Source organism: Chaetodon auriga, chromosome 6 (assembly GCF_051107435.1).
Source record: "Chaetodon auriga isolate fChaAug3 chromosome 6, fChaAug3.hap1, whole genome shotgun sequence".
Classification (NCBI taxonomy): Eukaryota; Metazoa; Chordata; class Actinopteri; order Chaetodontiformes; family Chaetodontidae; genus Chaetodon; species Chaetodon auriga.
The window spans coordinates 25,539,556-25,558,757 of record NC_135079.1 but is presented as its reverse complement, the minus strand read 5'-3'; the positions used below and the strand labels follow the sequence as shown (position 1 = coordinate 25,558,757).

General features: G+C 40.7%; 1 protein-coding gene across 1 annotated transcript in view; it reads left to right on the top strand.

Annotated features, from left to right (window-relative positions):
- The window catches only part of LOC143322537 (solute carrier family 66 member 2), a 58,945-nt gene extending 42,467 nt beyond the window's left edge, over positions 1 to 16,478 (top strand). The window contains exon 5 of the mRNA XM_076733787.1: positions 16,202 to 16,478. Coding sequence (XP_076589902.1) covers positions 16,202 to 16,376 — 175 coding nt within the window. The 3' untranslated portion in view covers positions 16,377 to 16,478. The remainder of the gene's footprint in view (positions 1 to 16,201) is intronic.
- The last annotated feature ends 2,724 nt before the right edge of the window (positions 16,479 to 19,202 follow it).

Sequence of the window (19,202 nt, the reverse complement as noted above, 5' to 3'; positions counted from 1 at the left end):
CAATTACAGCACTACTGGCAGCTCCTGATTTACAGGTTGGAGTCCCATATTTTAACAGATCAACAATGAATCATGAGCTCCTGAGAACATATTTTGAATAAAACATTTAAAGGTGTATAAACAAACTTTCTCAGCTATTTTAACTTTGGATGCTTAAACATACAAACAGTAGGATCACAACAAATCACATCAAAAATATATAATTGAATACACCCAGGTAGGGAAAATGAACTTCAGTTCTTAAGTGAACTTACAGATTAATATATCACTCTAAACATTTGCAAAAAAAATTAAAACAACAGCTTTAATCAAACCACGATACCAGTGCCAGCAAGGTTGGCCAGCTCATCCATCACCACACTCCCTTCCAAGACGATTCCCACTCTGGATGGGTTCAGCTGAGGGTTTCATTCATCGATGCAGGGAATTCCCACTGGAGTTTGACTGTATGAGTCCTTGTCAGTTGCATCCTCACAGAGAAAGAAACAGATTGACAAGAAGTTGGCACAATTATCAGTTAGATAGCACTGTGTGGTCCACAGAAATTTCCTTCCGATGTTTAGAATGAAAAGCCCCATAGAAGATGAAACCATGCAGGATAGCAGACTTAAACCAAAGTGTTTCCGTTTCATTTGTACAGCCACAGCGAAATATTTAATGTTAACTGATCCCGTTTTTATAAGATTAAGTCAAGTCTTTTCAGTTCACATCAAGTCATGTCATGCAGCTGTAACATTTACAACAAATTTATTTACTTACGGAGCCGGTCTTGAAGAAGGAAGAAGGATCATCTCCCAGGATGACTGACAGTTCCCGAAGACAAAGGCAAATGATGTGTGTTGGCTCAGTGGTCTGGAAGATATTGGGCACAGAATACAGCACACGGTTATGCATGTCTATTCAAACTAATTTTGGAAATTGCCCACAATTTCTTCGGACAAGCATAGCAAATTTACAAGTCGGAGTGGAAAGTACAAATGAAGACATGAAAGGAAAGAAGAGAGGGCAGGAGAAAAGGAGACAGGAGATGAGTGGGAAGGAAAGAGGAGAGAAGAAGCAGGCAGAAGAAGAGAGATGAAACGAGCAAAGCAGAAAGGAAACAAGAAAAAGGACAAAAGGGACATGAGAGGTAAGGATATAAGATTAGAAATTGCGGAGGAAAACGATAAAGAGAAAAGAGGAAACAGAAGCGCAAAGGAGAAAAAAGAAGAGAAGAAACTGAGAAAAAGGAAAAACAAATGTAGAGAAACTCAGATCACAGGAAGATAGGGAGTAGACTGATGCAGACAATTTAACTCACCTTTGTCTGATGTAAAAGCTCAGCCAAAAGCTGACCAGTAAGACCTTTCTTCTTAAAGAGGTCCATCAGGCTTGGAGGGAAAAGGTGAAGTGCATCAAAGAAGTTCTCTCTGAGATCTTTTCCCCACCACTCAGCTGAACTCATAATAAACCTGAAACATAAACACAGCAAACAAACAGCATGGGTAAGACCATGGTAAAATAGACTTTTCTGTCAACCTCAACACTACATGATTTGAGTGACATGTTTAACAATCTCAGGTGGTCCTACACATCCATTTCCCAGCAGCATGTTGTATTTTAGTATCTGTATAATTATGGTCCGCAACAGAGGTACAAATTCTTTATTTAGACAGCTTGTGGCTGCTTTACTATTTGACTTAAAAAATGTCTCTGTGCTCTCTTGACTGCACCTTGATTCACATCACTTAAGATGTATGAAGCAATATGTACACCAACAATGTGCAGCAAAGAGTAGAGCAGAGGCATCTTTTAAAATCAGATAGTAAAGCAGGCACAACCTGTCCAAGGCATGAATGCACTTCTTCGTTTACAAGTTAACATTACGGTAAGAACACACAAGGCCAAAAAATCCTTTGCTGTGAATTTTCAAACACTCATACAAACCTGACTTTCTGTGAAAAGAGATGGCCATCAATGTACCATCTGGCTGAGAGCAGGCTTGTCTTTGACAACTTGCTTTCTGCAAAGAGCAAATGTCACATCCATCTCTGTCTTAATAAAGGATCCATTTGGTCTAGTCTTCATCATTTCATTGACCAGAACCTGACAAGCTCCTTCCAGGTTGTGGTCATCCATCTGCTCTGGATAATCAGGCAGGAAATTTGTTTCCCCTTTCCTTGGCTTCTTGATGTCTTTGTTGGGAGGGTCACCACTTGTAGTGTGCCTTCCTCGTTTACCACCATTGACAGTGACGTCAAGTCGACCTAGCTGGCACATTTTGGTTTGATAGTTACCCATCTTGAACTTTAAACTGTTCTTCCATCCCAGCCATACAATGATCCTGTTTCTTTAAGACATGGGTGTGTTTGCACTAAGGCTTTGGCAACAGCTTCAAAATCTTCATTTGTCGGGTATGCTTTCAATGCATACATGGTCACAACCAACTTCTAGAGGATGCCATGTTTCAGCTCTTTTGTCAGTTTGACATAGGCTGCATCCCTGAGATGCAGCAGGTTGCCTTGGTGAAGTCTATAATCACCATCTACTGTAAATTTAGGGATTTCAAATACCTCTGGCCACTGAGAACTTCGATCTGAAGAGGAGACGGACAGGATCTCTGTGTCTGCCAGCCTGCTTGTCTCACTACATAATTTACACGCTCAATCACTGGGACGATTTTGATGGTTGGTTTCTCTGGGAGCTTAGAGAGATCCATGAGGTTACACAATTTGTTGTTAAATTCAGGATCTTGGTATTGTAAGAAGAAGCTGTAGTCTGTTTGGAGAGCGCCTTTGAGCCAGCCGCTCAAATCTTCAAGTGTGTCTGGTTGTGTTGTCATTGTCATCTTTCTTCTATCTCAGAGACAATAATGGTCATGGTTAATTTCTGTTGCACAGCCATCTGGAGAAAAATTAAAGAACATGTATTTAGCAAAAAACAAATTGTCTCAGTGTCGCCATAAGCTGTCCTCGTACCCTGTATGTTGATAAAGGGAGAGCATCATTTAACTCTGGCATCTTGACTACACACATAGAGATGACATCATTACAGTGAAGTTGATAAGATTTTAAATGCTCAGAGTACCGTGCTCTTTTCAATCTGGGCAAATTCAGGGAGACCTGAGCATGAGCCAGCAGAGAGTGTCTTGCCTGTATGATACTTGATTCCATCTGCACAGACAGATGACACATCAAACACTGACCCTGGCATTGTAATGGTTTGAACAATGGCTGTCTGAGCTTTCTGAGTGAAAGTGGCAAGCAACACTGGGATAACCTTTGACATCTCAACCGATGAGATGAGCCACAGTCAAGATGGTAACTGAGTGCCTTCTGGTGTTTCATAGCAAGTGTCATGGCAACATTTTTGAAGTTCTGAGCATTGCAAATTACCCTTTTAAAGAACTTGTGCTTCCCTTCGTAGCACATTGTCCAAACCTCAGGTAGGGGACCAAATTTCCTTATAAGGCCTGGGTAATGTTCCACATGGTGATGCTTTGTCCTTAAACAAAAAATCTGGAAATGTTGACTGCAGCAAGCATCTGTGCTCTGCTATCTTGCAGTCCAACACATGCAGTGATTCTTCCGTATGCTTTGGTGCTGCAGCTAGCTCAATAATGTCTTTGAGAAGCATGAGAATTTCCCAAGCATTGTCAACCTCAGGGGCATAGTGCCCAATAAGAAATTGAATTGTGAGGCACCAGTTCTCATGGGCATTTCCACCTATGGTCCCTTTGGTGGAAAATCCCTTTCCAATCATCTGAGGCCAGACTGTTTTGTCAGTAAATGTGTAATTAAATTGCCTGATGGCCTGGTTCAGCATATCTAGTGTGAAATAACTCTTGCCTATCATGTGTGTAAGATACAGGGACGACTCAGCTGGAACAATGCCTTGCAAGATGTCAGGAGGGTACCTGCTGACCACATGAAAGTGCTCGAGATGATCAGTTAAAGGACATGCTCTTTTCACACCGTGAGTCCGAGTCAATCCTGGGTCCTTTCTCACCTTCTTCACCTGTCTTCATCTACCTGTTGTTAATGAAATAATTTAATTAGATATTAAATCTGGGCTAACAGTGTAACACTGTTTTTTTTAGACTGGTTTACCCTATTAAATTACTTATCAAGCAAAAATGCCAGACATTCACATTCAACTCCAGTGTGAGAACTTGTTGCTTTTTTTCTATTTTATTGTGAATTCAGTACCTGAGCTTTTGAACCAGTTGTCAAATGAAACCTTGCGCTTGCGGAAATAGTCACAAGCTTTCAGTGGCTATTTTGTTGTTTAGTTTTTTTTAATTTTTTAGACTTAACTATAGATTAAAAAACAGACAGTAATGGGCAATGATTCTGGGTGGCAGCTCTATTTTGAACATATTAAAGATGATGTTTGTATAGTGTGAGGCATCTCAGGACATCTTGGCATGTTTTGTGCATGTAAGCCAAGTCCTCACACAAGCTTAGGAGTAAGTGTGATGGATGTCCAGCAAAAAAAAGTTTAACCATTTGTTTGATATGCTCATGTATGCATTTATGAGATTGCTTGCATTTCGTGCTTACGTAGTATAGTGTGTCGGCAAAGCACATGTAAGAGTGTTTGGGTGTGGTTAACACAATCAAAACCATTATATGGGTGAAGTAGCTCTCACTGTTATATTAGAATCCTGTCTGTCCTGGGGCATCACAAGAGACTGTTATGAGACCCCACATTTGCTTTTGTTTCCACAGTACAGGGTAGGGACAGGGTAGGGATAGGAGCGATTTTGGGTGTTTTTTTGAGCACAGTAGTCTTTTTATTTGTAAGAGAAAAACAGAAGACAAGTAAAGTAGGTAAGACATTAGAAAAATGATGAGTGCATTTGGAAACAAATTCATGCAAAGAATGTCTCCTGCACAACAACATATTCTTTGCCATTATAACAATAAACGTATGTTAAATGATATGACCATGTTGATTCGACAGCTCTGGACAAAAGTGAAGCTGACTTACGTCAAGGCCACAGCACGCTGGCAACAGCCTTCCCCATTATTTCCATTGTAAACCAAAACACTAGTGCAACAGTGAAAAGCAGTATGTTTAGCCTGTTATTATTGTGTGAGACACTTAAAGATTGTATTTTTTGAAAATTTTCACAGTTTTCTCATGGACTATAAGACATGCATGAATCTGCTACCTTTCTTGCACAATTGTCTGTCACTGTGCAGATATGGATCGAGATGCGGAAAAAAAACATTCTCTCTATACTCAATAGGCAGGTTGTAAAAGGAATGTGTTCGACACATGTTCAATACTGTAATCTTGGAAAATTGTCTTGTATTGAACTACATGGGTACTCAAGGTAAGAAGATGTCAACCAATCAAAAAAGCTGTCTGAACATGACTTCCTGTGATATATTTGGGACACAAACATTTTGGACAGACCATGCAAAGACATCTGCACTACTTAGACACATATTGCAGACATCACTAGATTATCCCTGTAACCAAACACATAATGGGAATAAATTGTGATTTAACTTCAGTCCCTTGCTCTTTATGTTAACGTGTATTATCATAATGTGAGCTGAAGTTCATGAGTTACTTGTGTTTTATCTTATAGGGATTCCTTGTGTCTATCCATGAGTAAATACGCTTTTGTTTAATCACTCATTTCACTGACAATTTTCCTCCTGTGTATGATTCCTCCTGTTGACTGCTTATGTAAATGACATTTTATCCATTACATACCACAGAGGTGTTTTGTCATTGAGTTGATCTTGACCACCTATGATTTCTATGAGTGACAGGGACTGTTGTCTATACTGTAGTCTTTGCATAACTTGCCACACTAAAGATAGGCTCTGTTTGAAATGTTCCTGGAAAAAGAAAGGAATTAAAAGTGTATCAGTAGTAGTGAGTGGATATAATTTCCTATTGGCTTATTAAAACACCTTTTAGAAGGTTGTGTAGCCTTGCAAAATATGCTTTTTGTTTTCTATGAGCATCTGATTTTTCATTTAAGAAACATTCACGACAAATAGAGCACTGTTTTAAATCAATTATGAGAATATAGACAATAAATACACTTAAATAGCCATCACCATCAGACTCATCTCATCTACTCTGGTTTGTCTACATTCTGAAAAAAAAAAAGCATCTAAAATAGTCTTGCGCAAACTCTGTGCGTTATTCTTTTTCCTCCTCACCTCCCCTCTGCTTCGTTTGGTGAAGTAGAATCCATCTTTTTCTGGCAGGTTGGGAACTTTTTGTTGTTTGCCTGTGTGCAATCGATCAACATGCATAATTCATAGTTAGTGGGTTAAGAGCAGCTCGGCTTCTCTCTCGCTGGGCCCTTTGATTTCCATCTATCTGCCCCCCTCAGGGAGAGCTACAGCCCTGCTGCTAAATCATCTCACACGCTCTCTTGTGTAGGCACACACATGTGTAGTCAAACATTTACAAGCACGGACACACACACATCATAGCAACGTACACAGAAGAAGATACAGAAGAAGAAGTGGTGACTGAAGCTTTCAGCATCAGCCCCTGCTGCTCAAGTGTGTCTCTTCCCGTAGAGTTGTATATTAGTATTATCAAGCATTTACAAGGACTGTCTCACCCCCCCACACATACAAAGTGTGGTCCCCCACATAAAGATTAAAGCCCACACAAGGTATAATTTCTGATCAGCTGCCTATTTATCTCTGCAACCGCAATGGAAAATTTTCTTTCTGTCCACTGGGTCACAGAATGTTCTCAGTCATGAGAATTTCACCATAAAATGCAGAGAAATCTCCAACACTGTTCAAAAGTTTGAAATCGCCTGCCACAAAAGCATGATTCAGCACAGTCAGCTGGCTGAGAGGCTACAGTGTATTTTTGAATCATCGTTCATGCTTTTAGGTTGTAGAAATTCCTCTTTCGAAATAGATTATTTGGTATGACGGCTTTGGGGAAAAAAGGGGTTAGTACCTGGAGAAGAGAATGCTGTATAATGGTTCAGTCACCAGTCAACCATTGGTAGAGCAGAAAGAGAAAAAGATACCTTTTAGCAACATTTAAAGGAATATGAGAAATAACCAGTCACAAAAAAGAGCATTGCCTGCTGGAATTCACAAGTGTGTTGCTTTATCAAAGTAATTCTTAAAACTTCCAAAATAGAAATAGAAGGTTAGTCTATAGGATGACGTTGGAATTGAAGCATTAAATAGCAGCTGAACACATTATGGACTGCCAAATCACAGTTTAAACCTGTTGGGTCTAACCACTGACAGGTATTTACAGGAAAAACATGGTATGGTGGGTAACAGTATTCTCCCCTGTCATGCAACACTGTGGGAACATCACTTCATTTAAGTTTTAATCATTTAATTGCTCTTCATTGAGGCCCAAAACTATTCAATGTAAATAAATGTAAATAATACATTTGGTGTCTGAAACACATTGTTTATAGGGGACAGTGGAAAGAAGATATAGTAAGTGATCCCAACCTTTTGTGTACCTATGCAAAATCCGGACATTACAGAGTCAATGTTAGTGTAACCAGTGTACCCAGTGTTTCTTTTTCTTAAATGGGAAGATGGTTCTGTCTGGTGATTTCAGTGTTGCAGAATATAGTGTTTCTATAAATAAATATAAATATAAAAAATAGTAATTGTTTCTGGATCTACTACACAGTCACCTTGACATTTGTACTCTGGACTGTAGTCGTATAATTTGCATATATGGCTACAAACTTATGTGCATGGTTGCAGAAACATGATAGCAGTCTGTTCTGTATGCCGTATTTCTCTCCAGCTGGCTATTTCTTCATTCCAATGTCCATCCATCCATCCATCCATCCATCAAGTAGTCCCTTGGGCAATGGACAAGGTGAAAGTCGGCAGAGGAGGCTGGGACAAAAAGATAAAGAGACAGCAGTTGACAGGAGTAGTGGCAAAGAAGGGAAGGAGGAAGGAGGAGGATGAAGATTTAGAAGCGGGCTGGGTGTGAGGAGTGAATACAAAAAGAGAGACAGATTAGTTTACATATATAAACAAGCAGAGGCACACATTGGGGAGCTGCAGGCACTGGGCAATTGCGCAGGGAGGTCAAAAGATGCGAAAAGGACACAGAAGAGAGTAAACCTAATAAAGCACCTGTTCTAATGAGGTATATCTGTTGCAGTAAATCAACCAGCTGCAGCAACAGAGATCCTGTTAACCCTCTGAACCCTGTTTTTACAAATGTTACATGATACACCAGTACACTAAATGGAACCTGCCTGTAATCCCCATGGAGATATTTGGTTACTTTAGAAACTTCTGGATCTTGATTTGAATAAAATATGAAGCTGTATGGGTTTGACAAGTGCATTGCCTGCAAAGCATATTGTATATTGTGTAGGGATGCAACTCATTATTATAGCTACTGATTTAAAAAATGACTCCACCACGATATTGACCATTACAATACAGTCCTTTTTGGCCTTTGTTATTCATCAGCTAATTGTTTCATCACTTCTAATCATTTTAGTAAACTTTTTTTTTTCTGTCCCTCTCAGAGCTCCCACAACCCTAGCAGATCACTGCTTACAAAACTGCAGATGTCACCACAGAATCCTAAATAGTTTTTAACAGGGACCTACATACTCCAAAGGACCTCAGTCTTCTTAGCAGGTGGAGATGACTTTGGCCCTTCCTGTACAGGACATATGTGTTGTTTGTCCAGTCCAGTTTGTGGTTGAGGTGAACACCCAGGTATCTCAATGTCCAAACCCTGGAAGTTCAATGGTGTAATCCATGGCTCATTCCTACGGAAGTCTGTCACCACTTCCTTTGTCTTGCTGGTGTACATGTGCACGTGGTTCAGTCCACACCAGGTGGCAAAGTTGGTGATGACCTCCATACCTCCATGTATTCCAGTTTGTTCCCGTGTGATACACGTCCAACGATGGCTGTATCATCGGAGAACTTCTGGATGTGACAGCTGTCAGTGTTGTGTCTGAAGTCCAATGCGTAAAGGGTGAAGAGGAAGGTAGAGAGCATTGTACCCTGCGGAACCCCTGTGCTGCAGACTACCACATCAGACACACAGTCACAAAGCCTCACTTCCCAGTCAATGGAGTCAAAGCAATCCCTCAGTGCCATACTGGACTCCTCTGACCATCTTCTGATATACCTTATGGTTGGTGGTTGTTTATTCACCAAATGCCAATAGGCAGGGAGCAGATGAACCAGGTTGTGATCAGAACGACCAAGCGGGGGGAGGGGTGAAGAAGTGTAAGCATCTTTTTTGGTTGCCTACAGTAAGTCCAGTGTTCTGTTGTCTCTGGTGTGGCATTTAACATACTGGGTGAAGCTGGGCAGAGTGGAGGACAGAGAAGCATTATTGAAGTTTCCAGAGATGAGTTCCTGAATGCTTGGTGTGCTTTTGGTGTTTCTACACAAAATATTTTGCAGACACTTGCGACTTTAAAACAGGGGTTCGTTCTGCTTTTCTCAGAAAATCTTTGTATTGGAGTCAATGAGGAGCAGAGACAGACGTGTCCACACTAGGCTGCTAATTCAAATTCTGTAAGTCTCTGATTTTTTGAGCACATCGTGAGAGACAGAAGAAATTTGTCTACAAATGTGGAAAAAATCATGCATCTAGAGCGTAAATTGTGGCTGGGAGGAGTGTGGAAAGACAAAAAATTTGGAGTTTTTTTAGGCTCTGTCACTCTGACCGATGACATCACGCACTCTAACACGAACATTCCGTGCAATACACACCCATTATAATCTCAAAATTTCTCCAAAATTGATCATGGTCATTGAACAGTGATTGATCAAAAACTATACGTCCTATCAAAACATGGAATAATACACCAATACACAAGACTTCTGTCTACGTTTTAAAGTTGGAATGGTGTCTCTAGGTGAATGTATGCTGGAGCAGTAGTCCTTTGAAAAAGGTGGAATTTTTTTCACTTTTTTCACCTCATCCCCATCACTTTGAATGGGAAATTTTCATGCGGGCACATCACGCATGCACGAGAAGAACATGCAAACATAGAAAGGCCCTGCCCAACCCAGGGATCAAACCGGCAACCTTCTTGCTGTGAGGCACGCACACTACCTGCTGCGCCACCATGCCGCCTGTAGAAACATGTCTTGTACAATATGGCGGACTTCATGGAAGAGGACCTGCTCCCTCTGTAGATATAAAGAGTTCATTGTGAAGTAACGAAAACATAATTATTTTTATTTGCTGACTGCTTATATGACCAATCAATAGAAAGCGAGTACCAAGTTATAAAAACACACTGTGTTTTTTTTCATTTACTGCTACCTGCCTGTCTGCACAGACAAACAAGTAAACTTTGTGCTGCTTGTTACCAAGACAATGCAGCTGATGTGCATCTGTTCATCCTCTCTCTCTCTCTCTCTCTCTCTTTTAGACGTTCCACAAGATGTGTTTCACAAAGTGACATTTAAATATGTATCAGACAAATTTGCATATATTTGGGACACAAAATCACTAATGTGGCAACACCACACTTATTATCCTCTCTCCCATGTGGCTCTCTCTCTTTCTGAATGCCAGTCAGCCCTGTTTCCTGCAGTAGTGTTCCACTCGTCCACTCCAGCCGCTTAGAGGAGCTAATAGCTGGCCTGACAGCACTTGTTCAATACACAGCACAATTACTGCCTGGCCCACATACAGCACAGCCATCACACTGTGCAATCAGACCCCCCCTCTCGCTTTCTCCATTGCTGTCCCCTATCCTGTCACTCTCCAACTCTCCATCAGAGTGGCTTGGATTCTCACCCTTCTCTAGATTTATCGTCCCCCTGCCCAGCTACATTGTCATCCATCTCTCAGCAGTTTCCTTTTACCTCCATCCTCTTTCATCTATCTCCCAGCCCCCATCTTTTCCTTTCCATCTCTGAATTACACAGTTTCACAGCACCATTTCACCCTTTCCTCTCTCACCTCTTACCACTTGGCTCAGATGAAGGTGTCAGGTCAGTAGGAATCAATAAGAGACTGGACTGAGTCAGCGCGATTGTGCGTCAGTATGTTTGTGGGTGTTTGTGTGTATGTGTATGCCCTTTGAAGAGACCATGATACAAATTAACAATTTTATGGTTTGCTTGTGCTGTTTTTGTGCAAACTAAGCAAACTGGCACACATTCTGGTTGATGTACGTGTATGTGCATATGTGTGTGTGTGTGTGTGTGTGTGTGTGTGTGTGAGACTCAATTTGTCGGTCAATAATCTCAGTCGATACCATAATAACCCTCACTCAGGACCAAGTTCAGTTGTTTGTTCTGTGTGGCTTTCATCATCTGTCAGCTGAGCCACAAGTCCCACGATTAATTGTATCACAGCCAGATGGAGCAACATGAGACTAGCATGACAGTGTGTGTGTTTGTGTGTGTGCGCGTGTGCGTGTGTGCTCCTGCCAAAGATGAACGACCTCCAACACTGGTGTTTTGTCTCCATTCCGCTGCGCTGCTATAGAGACTGCTTTTGTACAAATGACCCGCCCCCCCATAATTACATTGTTAATGAGTCATCCTCGTTAATGCTGTTTGCTCCCCCTTTAGCTAATTTCTTTGCTCTAGAGACAGCAGAGAATTTGGGAGAGCGAGGGAGGGTGAAGGAAGGGAGGGAAGGTTAGGCAGAGGCACAGAGGGTAGCAGAAAAGGACAGAGACAATGTTAAAAACTTCTACTGAGAGTTATATGGTTATACAGTGCAAATTAACTACAAATATAAAAATATGATTTATGTGTTTAATAGTGAAGTCATGTGCTCAGATTTATGGCCATGGTTTCTCAGTGTTCCATAGCCCTTCAGCAGAGGGCATGACTGCATTCACTCAGCCTCTGTTAGAACATTGGTTTTATTCAAAAGGTGAAGTCAAAAATCAGTCAGACTTTTACACTGGAGAGCAATGGTGTAAAAGTAATTTGTGCGTCTCTGAATTCCCATGATTACTTTCCAGTCTTGTTGAGAATTGCATAAAAATCTGAATGAATATTGTAATCATTTACATGAAGATGTAGCTCATAAAAGCCTACATAGCCGATTTGTGCTGTTTTTCATTCTGTGCACTACCTCACACAAACTATTCCCTCTTGCACATTTGGGCTGAAACATCTGTAATATGTAATTTGCCTGAATTCATTTGAATGCAGCACAGGTGGCCTAATGCAAACTATGTTGTGGAAATGACGTTGTTCAATGACAATCTTCGATTTATGGTGAGGAATGCAAAAGACTCACATTCTCACATTATTGCTCCGTTGTTTTGGTGTTACATTTATCCATCTTGCTAATTTTCTCCATTTTGTGCAAAAGACAGCAATTGCATAGTTTAGTGATTTGGGTGAGACTGACAAGGCATGGCTTGTTGCACTTATACACTGTGAATTTTGAATAGATAATCACAGATCAAAAATTGTTTTTAACTCCTCTATGTTCAAATGGTAACTTGAAGTTTGAATAAGAAGTGACAGTATTATTTCTATTCCATTAGCTTAACTGTAATATTACCACATCACAAGTCATTTTTATGTTTCAACCAGCAGGCTTACTGTGCTGTAAAATGCAACTTTATTTTTTAACTTGATCATGTCCCACAGTAGAAGCTGATAAAAGTCACAAACATTATTCCCTTTTATATAGAGAAGGAGCAGAGAAAAGACAATAGCAGAGGCAATAAAAGTGAAGATGACAGTTGAGCAGGACAACAGAGAAAAAAAGTGGCACAGTGAAAGGAAAATATGCAAGGAGAGATGAAACAAGAAATATGAAGTTCACCGAAGGGTACTCTCTGAGGAGCAAAAAACTTCTGTGGAATAAAAAGCAGTTATTTTCCTTTAGGAATACCGGCAGCTTAGAGAGAGAGAAGTAAAAGCATGATGACTGTGAATTCTTTAGCACACATCCAGCTCCTTGGTCAGCCTCTGGGAGAGGTGGAAATAGCCTGATTCTTACTAAAGCCTGAGGTGGTTAAATTGGGTCAACTGTGCCTCAGAAGGTAGAGCGGGTCCTTCACTAATCAGGAGGGCTGTGGCAAGATACTGAACCCCACATTGCTCTGTGTGAGTGCTGTGTGAGTGTCTGTAAATGTGGCATGCGTTGTACCATTTACCATATTAAGTGGAGGTGGGAAGATCAGTTGGACCAAAGAGGGAAAAGCAGGGAGCTGTGTGTTAACTGAAGCAGATTGGCTTCATCTTGTTGGCTCTTTTTCATCTCACATCAAGGGTAAATCTATTCTAGCTTTGAATGGAAATAAATCAATAACAGAATGTATTTTTGCTGAGCAAAGGCCACCATACACACAAGTGACAGCCTACAAGATAAGGGTGAATAATAAAACCAAGCCTAAGGGAAGCACAAGTACAGTCACAAAGACAGTAACACTGACTTAGTCGTGTCATTTATACAACTTACAAGTTTTCTAACAGAAGCCTCTGTAAGCTACGAGTCATGCCCAATCAAACCTCTATTGATCAAGGGTCTATTTTCATGTGTATGAGTCCAACCTTTCATTTGTCAGAGGAAAATTGCAACTGTTCTTCACATTTGTCAATTTCTCTGAAGCAGATTACATTTGTGGAAATATCATCTAGGCTTGAAGTCCTCCTTCCTGTTTCCAATGGAAACAGCCTGACAGAAACTGCAGCTAGTTAGCCTAGCTTGCTAGCATTGGCACTGATCACCACTTGTCTGTTCAAAACTCACAGCAGCGAATATTGCTGTGATGTCAGCACTCCGTATGTCACCCTGTTGAATCACATTATTGACCAATAGTGTACAGAGTCATAGAATAACGTATGGAAAACTCAAGTCACAGTTGGAACTAAGCATGAGCTGACAACATCTGAATAACAGCCTGTGTGTCCATTGGGATGTCACATGGTATAACTAACTATTCTTAGAGCTGATCCGCACAGATATTGGACCAATCAAATGACCAGCACCAATATTGTCAAGCAGATACATAAATGAAACTTTGACTTGAATACAGTACATTTAACAACTTCCCCTACAGTGACGGTCAGTCCACTTTGTGACATTTAATGACTCAGTTTATGAGTCGGTGGGGATGTGATTCCATATGAAAGTGTCCAGATGTCCAGCTTGACTGTCCATGTATTGTAACAGCTCTGAGTTCACCTTCAATCAGCATCCTGTGGCTCTCTAGCACAGCCTGTGTTTGCAGCACGCACTAGTTTGCGTTATTAATCACATTTCAATACAGCATGTGTCTACATTTAGTACATTCCCTGATATGTTGAATAATAATGTCCTCATTTCCATGCAAGGGCAGGATTATTCGTCGGAAATGTTTCAGTTCCTCATTGGGCCTGAAGGGAGCCCAGGGGAGAGTTAGGAGTTTGACATGACTCTGCAAGGAGAGATCAAGGATTTTACAGGACAGCTGTCCCAATAGTCATTAGGCTGCCTCTACCCCCATACACACTCATCATCCATATCTATCTCATGAAGGTCTCCTCCCCATTCACAGAGGTTCCTCTCTTTCTCCCTGGTGGTTCTTGCTGTCTTAGCCCCGTCTCTCTTACTGCATGCTAGATAAATGCTGTCCTCTGCAGTCTCTCTGTCTCCTTTTCTCTCTTTTCCTTTTTCTCTCACCCCTCTGACCCTTACAGTATGTTTCATTGATGACTGATGGTCCTGCTCCATCCCCAGGCCCAGTCATCCCTAATAAAAAGAATAAACTCATATTACATTCATACCTATGAGACTTCACTGCCCAGAGAGCAAGAGCAGAGGAGGGAGCAGAGACTAAGTGGAGTGAGGAGTGAGGGCAGAGACTGTGAAGGGTAGGAGTTAAAGAAACATGACAGTAAATGAGTCGAGGCGGCAACAAAAAGTACAGAAAGGGGGTAAGGAGGAACAGCATGAGAAATGATAGAAAGTGATGAGTGGAGTGCAAGAAGGGGTATTGTGTTGGCATCTGCCTGCTGGCATCTTTCTTCTCAACCTCCATGTCTCTCAGATAGGGGTGGGTGATATGACCTAAAATTTATATGACAGTATATATTTTGGTTTGCTTGTTTTTTACGGTTAGGGTATTATATTATGGAATAACAAGACTAATAAGGATACTCCACTCAAAATGTGATTCAACCCCTTTTCACTCTATTAGCAATGGAAGGGAACATATGTTAAAAGAGAGAAGCTGATAAGAAACAAAACAAAACAGCCTTTATTGGCTCCAAATAGGAGGTCTATATGTGCTTTGGAAGGAGTAACCTGCCCCATGATGTGGTTGATTAATAAATGTAATGTGAGTTAGATATAAGGTAGGGTTAGACATCTCACAAGCAGAAGTATATTATAATTGTACAAGGGTAAGTGTACATGGGGCTTGTCTATCAAGTACATTTACATACGGCAGCAACAGACACACATACTGACGCAGCACGCAGCACAGGGGGCTTTCCTGTCCAACAGTGTTAAGGGTCCTATGAAATCCATCTGAATTTTTTCCTAATAACAAATATATTTTATCCCAAATTCCATGTTTTCTGTTTATTTTTTTTTTTCTAAATTCAGTGTTTTACAATGTAAGCTCATTTTGTCATTAGAAAGATGACATATCAAACGGATCTTCTGCAGGACAGCCTTCATATGCAGCTTGAACACAGTCGGTGGGTCACAGTCAGTGCTGTTCGGGCAATGCTTCTCCATGTTTACAATGTTTGACCAGAAATAGATTTTTTTTTTCCAACAGAATATATCAATCTTTATTAATTTGCACCAAAGTGTAAAACAGCACATCCTGATAGCATAAGGGGTAAAGTGCTGCATTATCTCTGGCTGGGACTAATAACCTCCTGAAGTCACAGCTGATTGCTTGGCAGCTGGTCCTGCTGGGTTAACTGGTGTCTACACATTTGATTCTTGTACAAATTAAACAAGATATAAAGTGTGAATTAGTGAGCTTTAGAGATGCTAGTAGGTGGACTGTGTTACCTTTAAACACCCAGCTGTTTCCACTTTTTATGCTAAGCACATTTTCCAAGTGGCAAATACAGAATTTTTTAAGAGAAGACTCCAGGGGCCCCTGGACGCTGAGGCTGTGTCCTCACCACAGCGGCACAGTGGCCCTTTGGTGCATATTGTTCCCAATCTCTCTCTCACTTTCTGCTGTGTCACTCTCTGGCAAATTAAAGCAAAACCCCAAAGAAATTAATAAATAAAACCATGTCTCTTTCTGTCTCAATTGTTCCAGTGTGAAGATGGTGCTGCTCTGGACGGCCGGTGATGTCTTCAAGACCACCTACTTTGTGATGAATGAAAGCCCGACTCAGTTCTGGGTTTGCGGAGTATTCCAGATCATAATCGACGTGGCCATCCTGCTGCAGGTCCTTTTCTACAGCCAAGACACACGGGTCAAGCTAGGGTGAACGTGGCTATTGCTTTGGGCTATGTACAAACTACAGCTTGTGTGTAAATTTCAACAAATGTGATAATTTAAGGCTTTTTGATAAAATCAGCTGTTGGTGGAATTGTCATGGGAGGCATTTAGCATCAAGAACAAGGAGAAAACCATAGTCAATATAGTTGATATAGCCAAAGTTTAAGTTATATGGGTCTTACGCAGACCCAAACCGTCAAGTGCAATTAAAGAAGTAGTTTTAGCCTTGACCAAACTACCAATAACCAAACACCTTTGCCTTTAAACAACTAGTAAGGTAAGGACGTTTTTGGTGCATTTTTATTTTTTTAAAATATTTGTTCTGTGTTGAACATTATTTGGATCCTGAAGTGTAGTGGACATGGAAAGTGGAAGAGGGAAACATTACTCACGTTGGCAGCTCACGAACAGCAGATCTGTGCTGCTGTAATGGCAGCTGTAATAACCAGTCCTGCACTGATAGCCCTGCGCTGGCATCTACTGCCTGACTGATGAGTTTCCCACTTCACACTCCACTCCTTACTGTACTGTTCTCACCGTACATAGTGTGTGTGTGTGTGTGTGTGTGTGTGTGTGTGTGTGTGTGTGTGTGTGTGTGTCTAATGTGAAAAAAGGTGGCCATGCTGTCATGCTTCACACTGTACCTCAGACACAAAACCTTTCGTAGACGCCAAAGAATATGTCAGACTCAGGTCAAAATGTGTAACTTAATGTAACTTAGTGTTACTGGATATTTGTGGCATTATTTCAACCACATATGTCATCGTCACATTACTTGTTTTTAGTATCTCCTCATCTTCTGATTCTGTGATGCGTTTTTGCTCTTTCAAAAAGTGCTTTTGTTCTTTGAGACCGTAACAGTGAAACATGACATGACAGCAGGACAGTCATAAGCTCTGTGGATAAGTGATGGTTGAACATACTCAGCAGGAATATTACAGTATATCTTCCCTTCATCTTTTATTGAACACATTTCGTTTTAACACTCCTAAGCAAGAAAGACTTTGTTTAAAAATGTATGAATTAAATGGCCTTTTTCCAGAGGGGTCTAAGTCCTCTGCACACTAAACAGGAGTGTGGCTCTCCCCAGCCTTATCAGTATTTTCTGTGGACCCTCCCCTTGAATTGAAAAAGACTGTAACACTGAGGCCCGTCATGATAATTACATTATCGACTTATCCTGTGATATGGTCGTGACCATGATCGTGTTTGCCGACCTTGATGTTGCCTGTTGTGTTAATATGCATGTTTGTTTACACAAGAATGTCACCTACTTTTAGTCAGAGTAAAGAGCAGGGTTTTACCCTGCCGCTATAAGACTTTGGCACAGTGCCTCAGCCCAGTGAATCACTCTATTTTATTTTATTTTGAAAAAAGCTTGTAAAAAAAATAACTACTGCCACTGAGTGACCTTTGTGCTTTGAGGGTACAGAGGGCTGTAATATTTTTACCCCATCAATCAGATCGGATGACGTAACTTCAGCAGCATCAGCTCTATGTCTGATTGTCCATCACAGAGCCACTGTCACGCTTGTGTTGCATAACTCCTATGTAGCTATTTATGTGATTAAATATATCAAAGGGAAGCTAAAAGACCCCCCTGCACTCCCAGAATGTCACACTACCCTCCCTTTGATGACCCTTAGATTAGAATATTTAAGTTTCCCTTTCATTGCATGTTTAGCCATTTGTAGACAGGCAATCTAAAGTAGTAAAGGACTTTGAAGCTTCTTCAATCTCTCAGAAATGCTCCATTAAACAGAGGACTGTTTACGTAATGCATGCCATTACACAAACATTAAAACCTTATTTATCCTTTCCAGCCTTCTGAAATGCATCCATATTTTATTCAGAAGTTCTGTTTCTAATCGAAACACTAATCTAAAGCTCTGGTTCTCTCACCTGTTTCTTGATAGAGTCCTCTTACAAAAGCACTGCAGGATAAAACGAATCAGTAGCAGCAGCTGATCAGTAGTCAGCGCAGGTTTCTTTTTCCTCCCACTAGGCATTATTTAATTAAGTAATAAAGCTACTGCACCTGCTTATTTAGTCTTTCAGTCACCTTTTTAATTCGGCAGCCAGTTTGTGTCCATCTGTTAATCTATAGCTGTCTGTTTTTAGTTTCTCCTCAGTAAACGTCTTGTTTAGATTTCACACTGCGGTGGTTATGGTTTGCATCATGCAGACAACGTCTTCCTGCAGCTGCCAGTATGCCTCAGCCACAAGATAACAGTTGTAAAGATAGCAGAATTGCATCTCGGTGTATTTCAGTATTATCCTCACGGCCAGCATGTAAAAATATATAAATATATGGAACAGAATGTTGATAAAACTTGACTGGCTTTTCATAATTAGACGATGCAAGGTCCTTCTTAATGCAACAGCGACTGAGGATCACAGCAAGCCTGTGGTGTACTTTGCATGAGCATTCTGAATATTGTGATAGGAATTATCAGTTAAAAGTGTGAGGAATCAGCACACCTACAGTCATTATTTTTGGACATGCCGCATCAATTAGTCTTTTCATATTTAATTCTTTAACCCCTCCACACACACACACACCCCTTTGTGTGTGTGCGTGTGTGCATGTGTGTGTGTGTGGTTTGGATGAAAAACAGGATGCAATGTTCTATAAATAGTGTGGCAATTAAAAAGAAGTTACCACGACTAAACCCTCACAGGTTCCATTAATTCAAGTTGTTTTGAGATTTACAGAGGTGTGTAAATTACAAATTGGATTCTTAGAAACTGTTTAAGTAAGATTTTTTATGCTCAAAATCTTTTCTGAAATGAATGTAAGCACACTGTCGGAAAT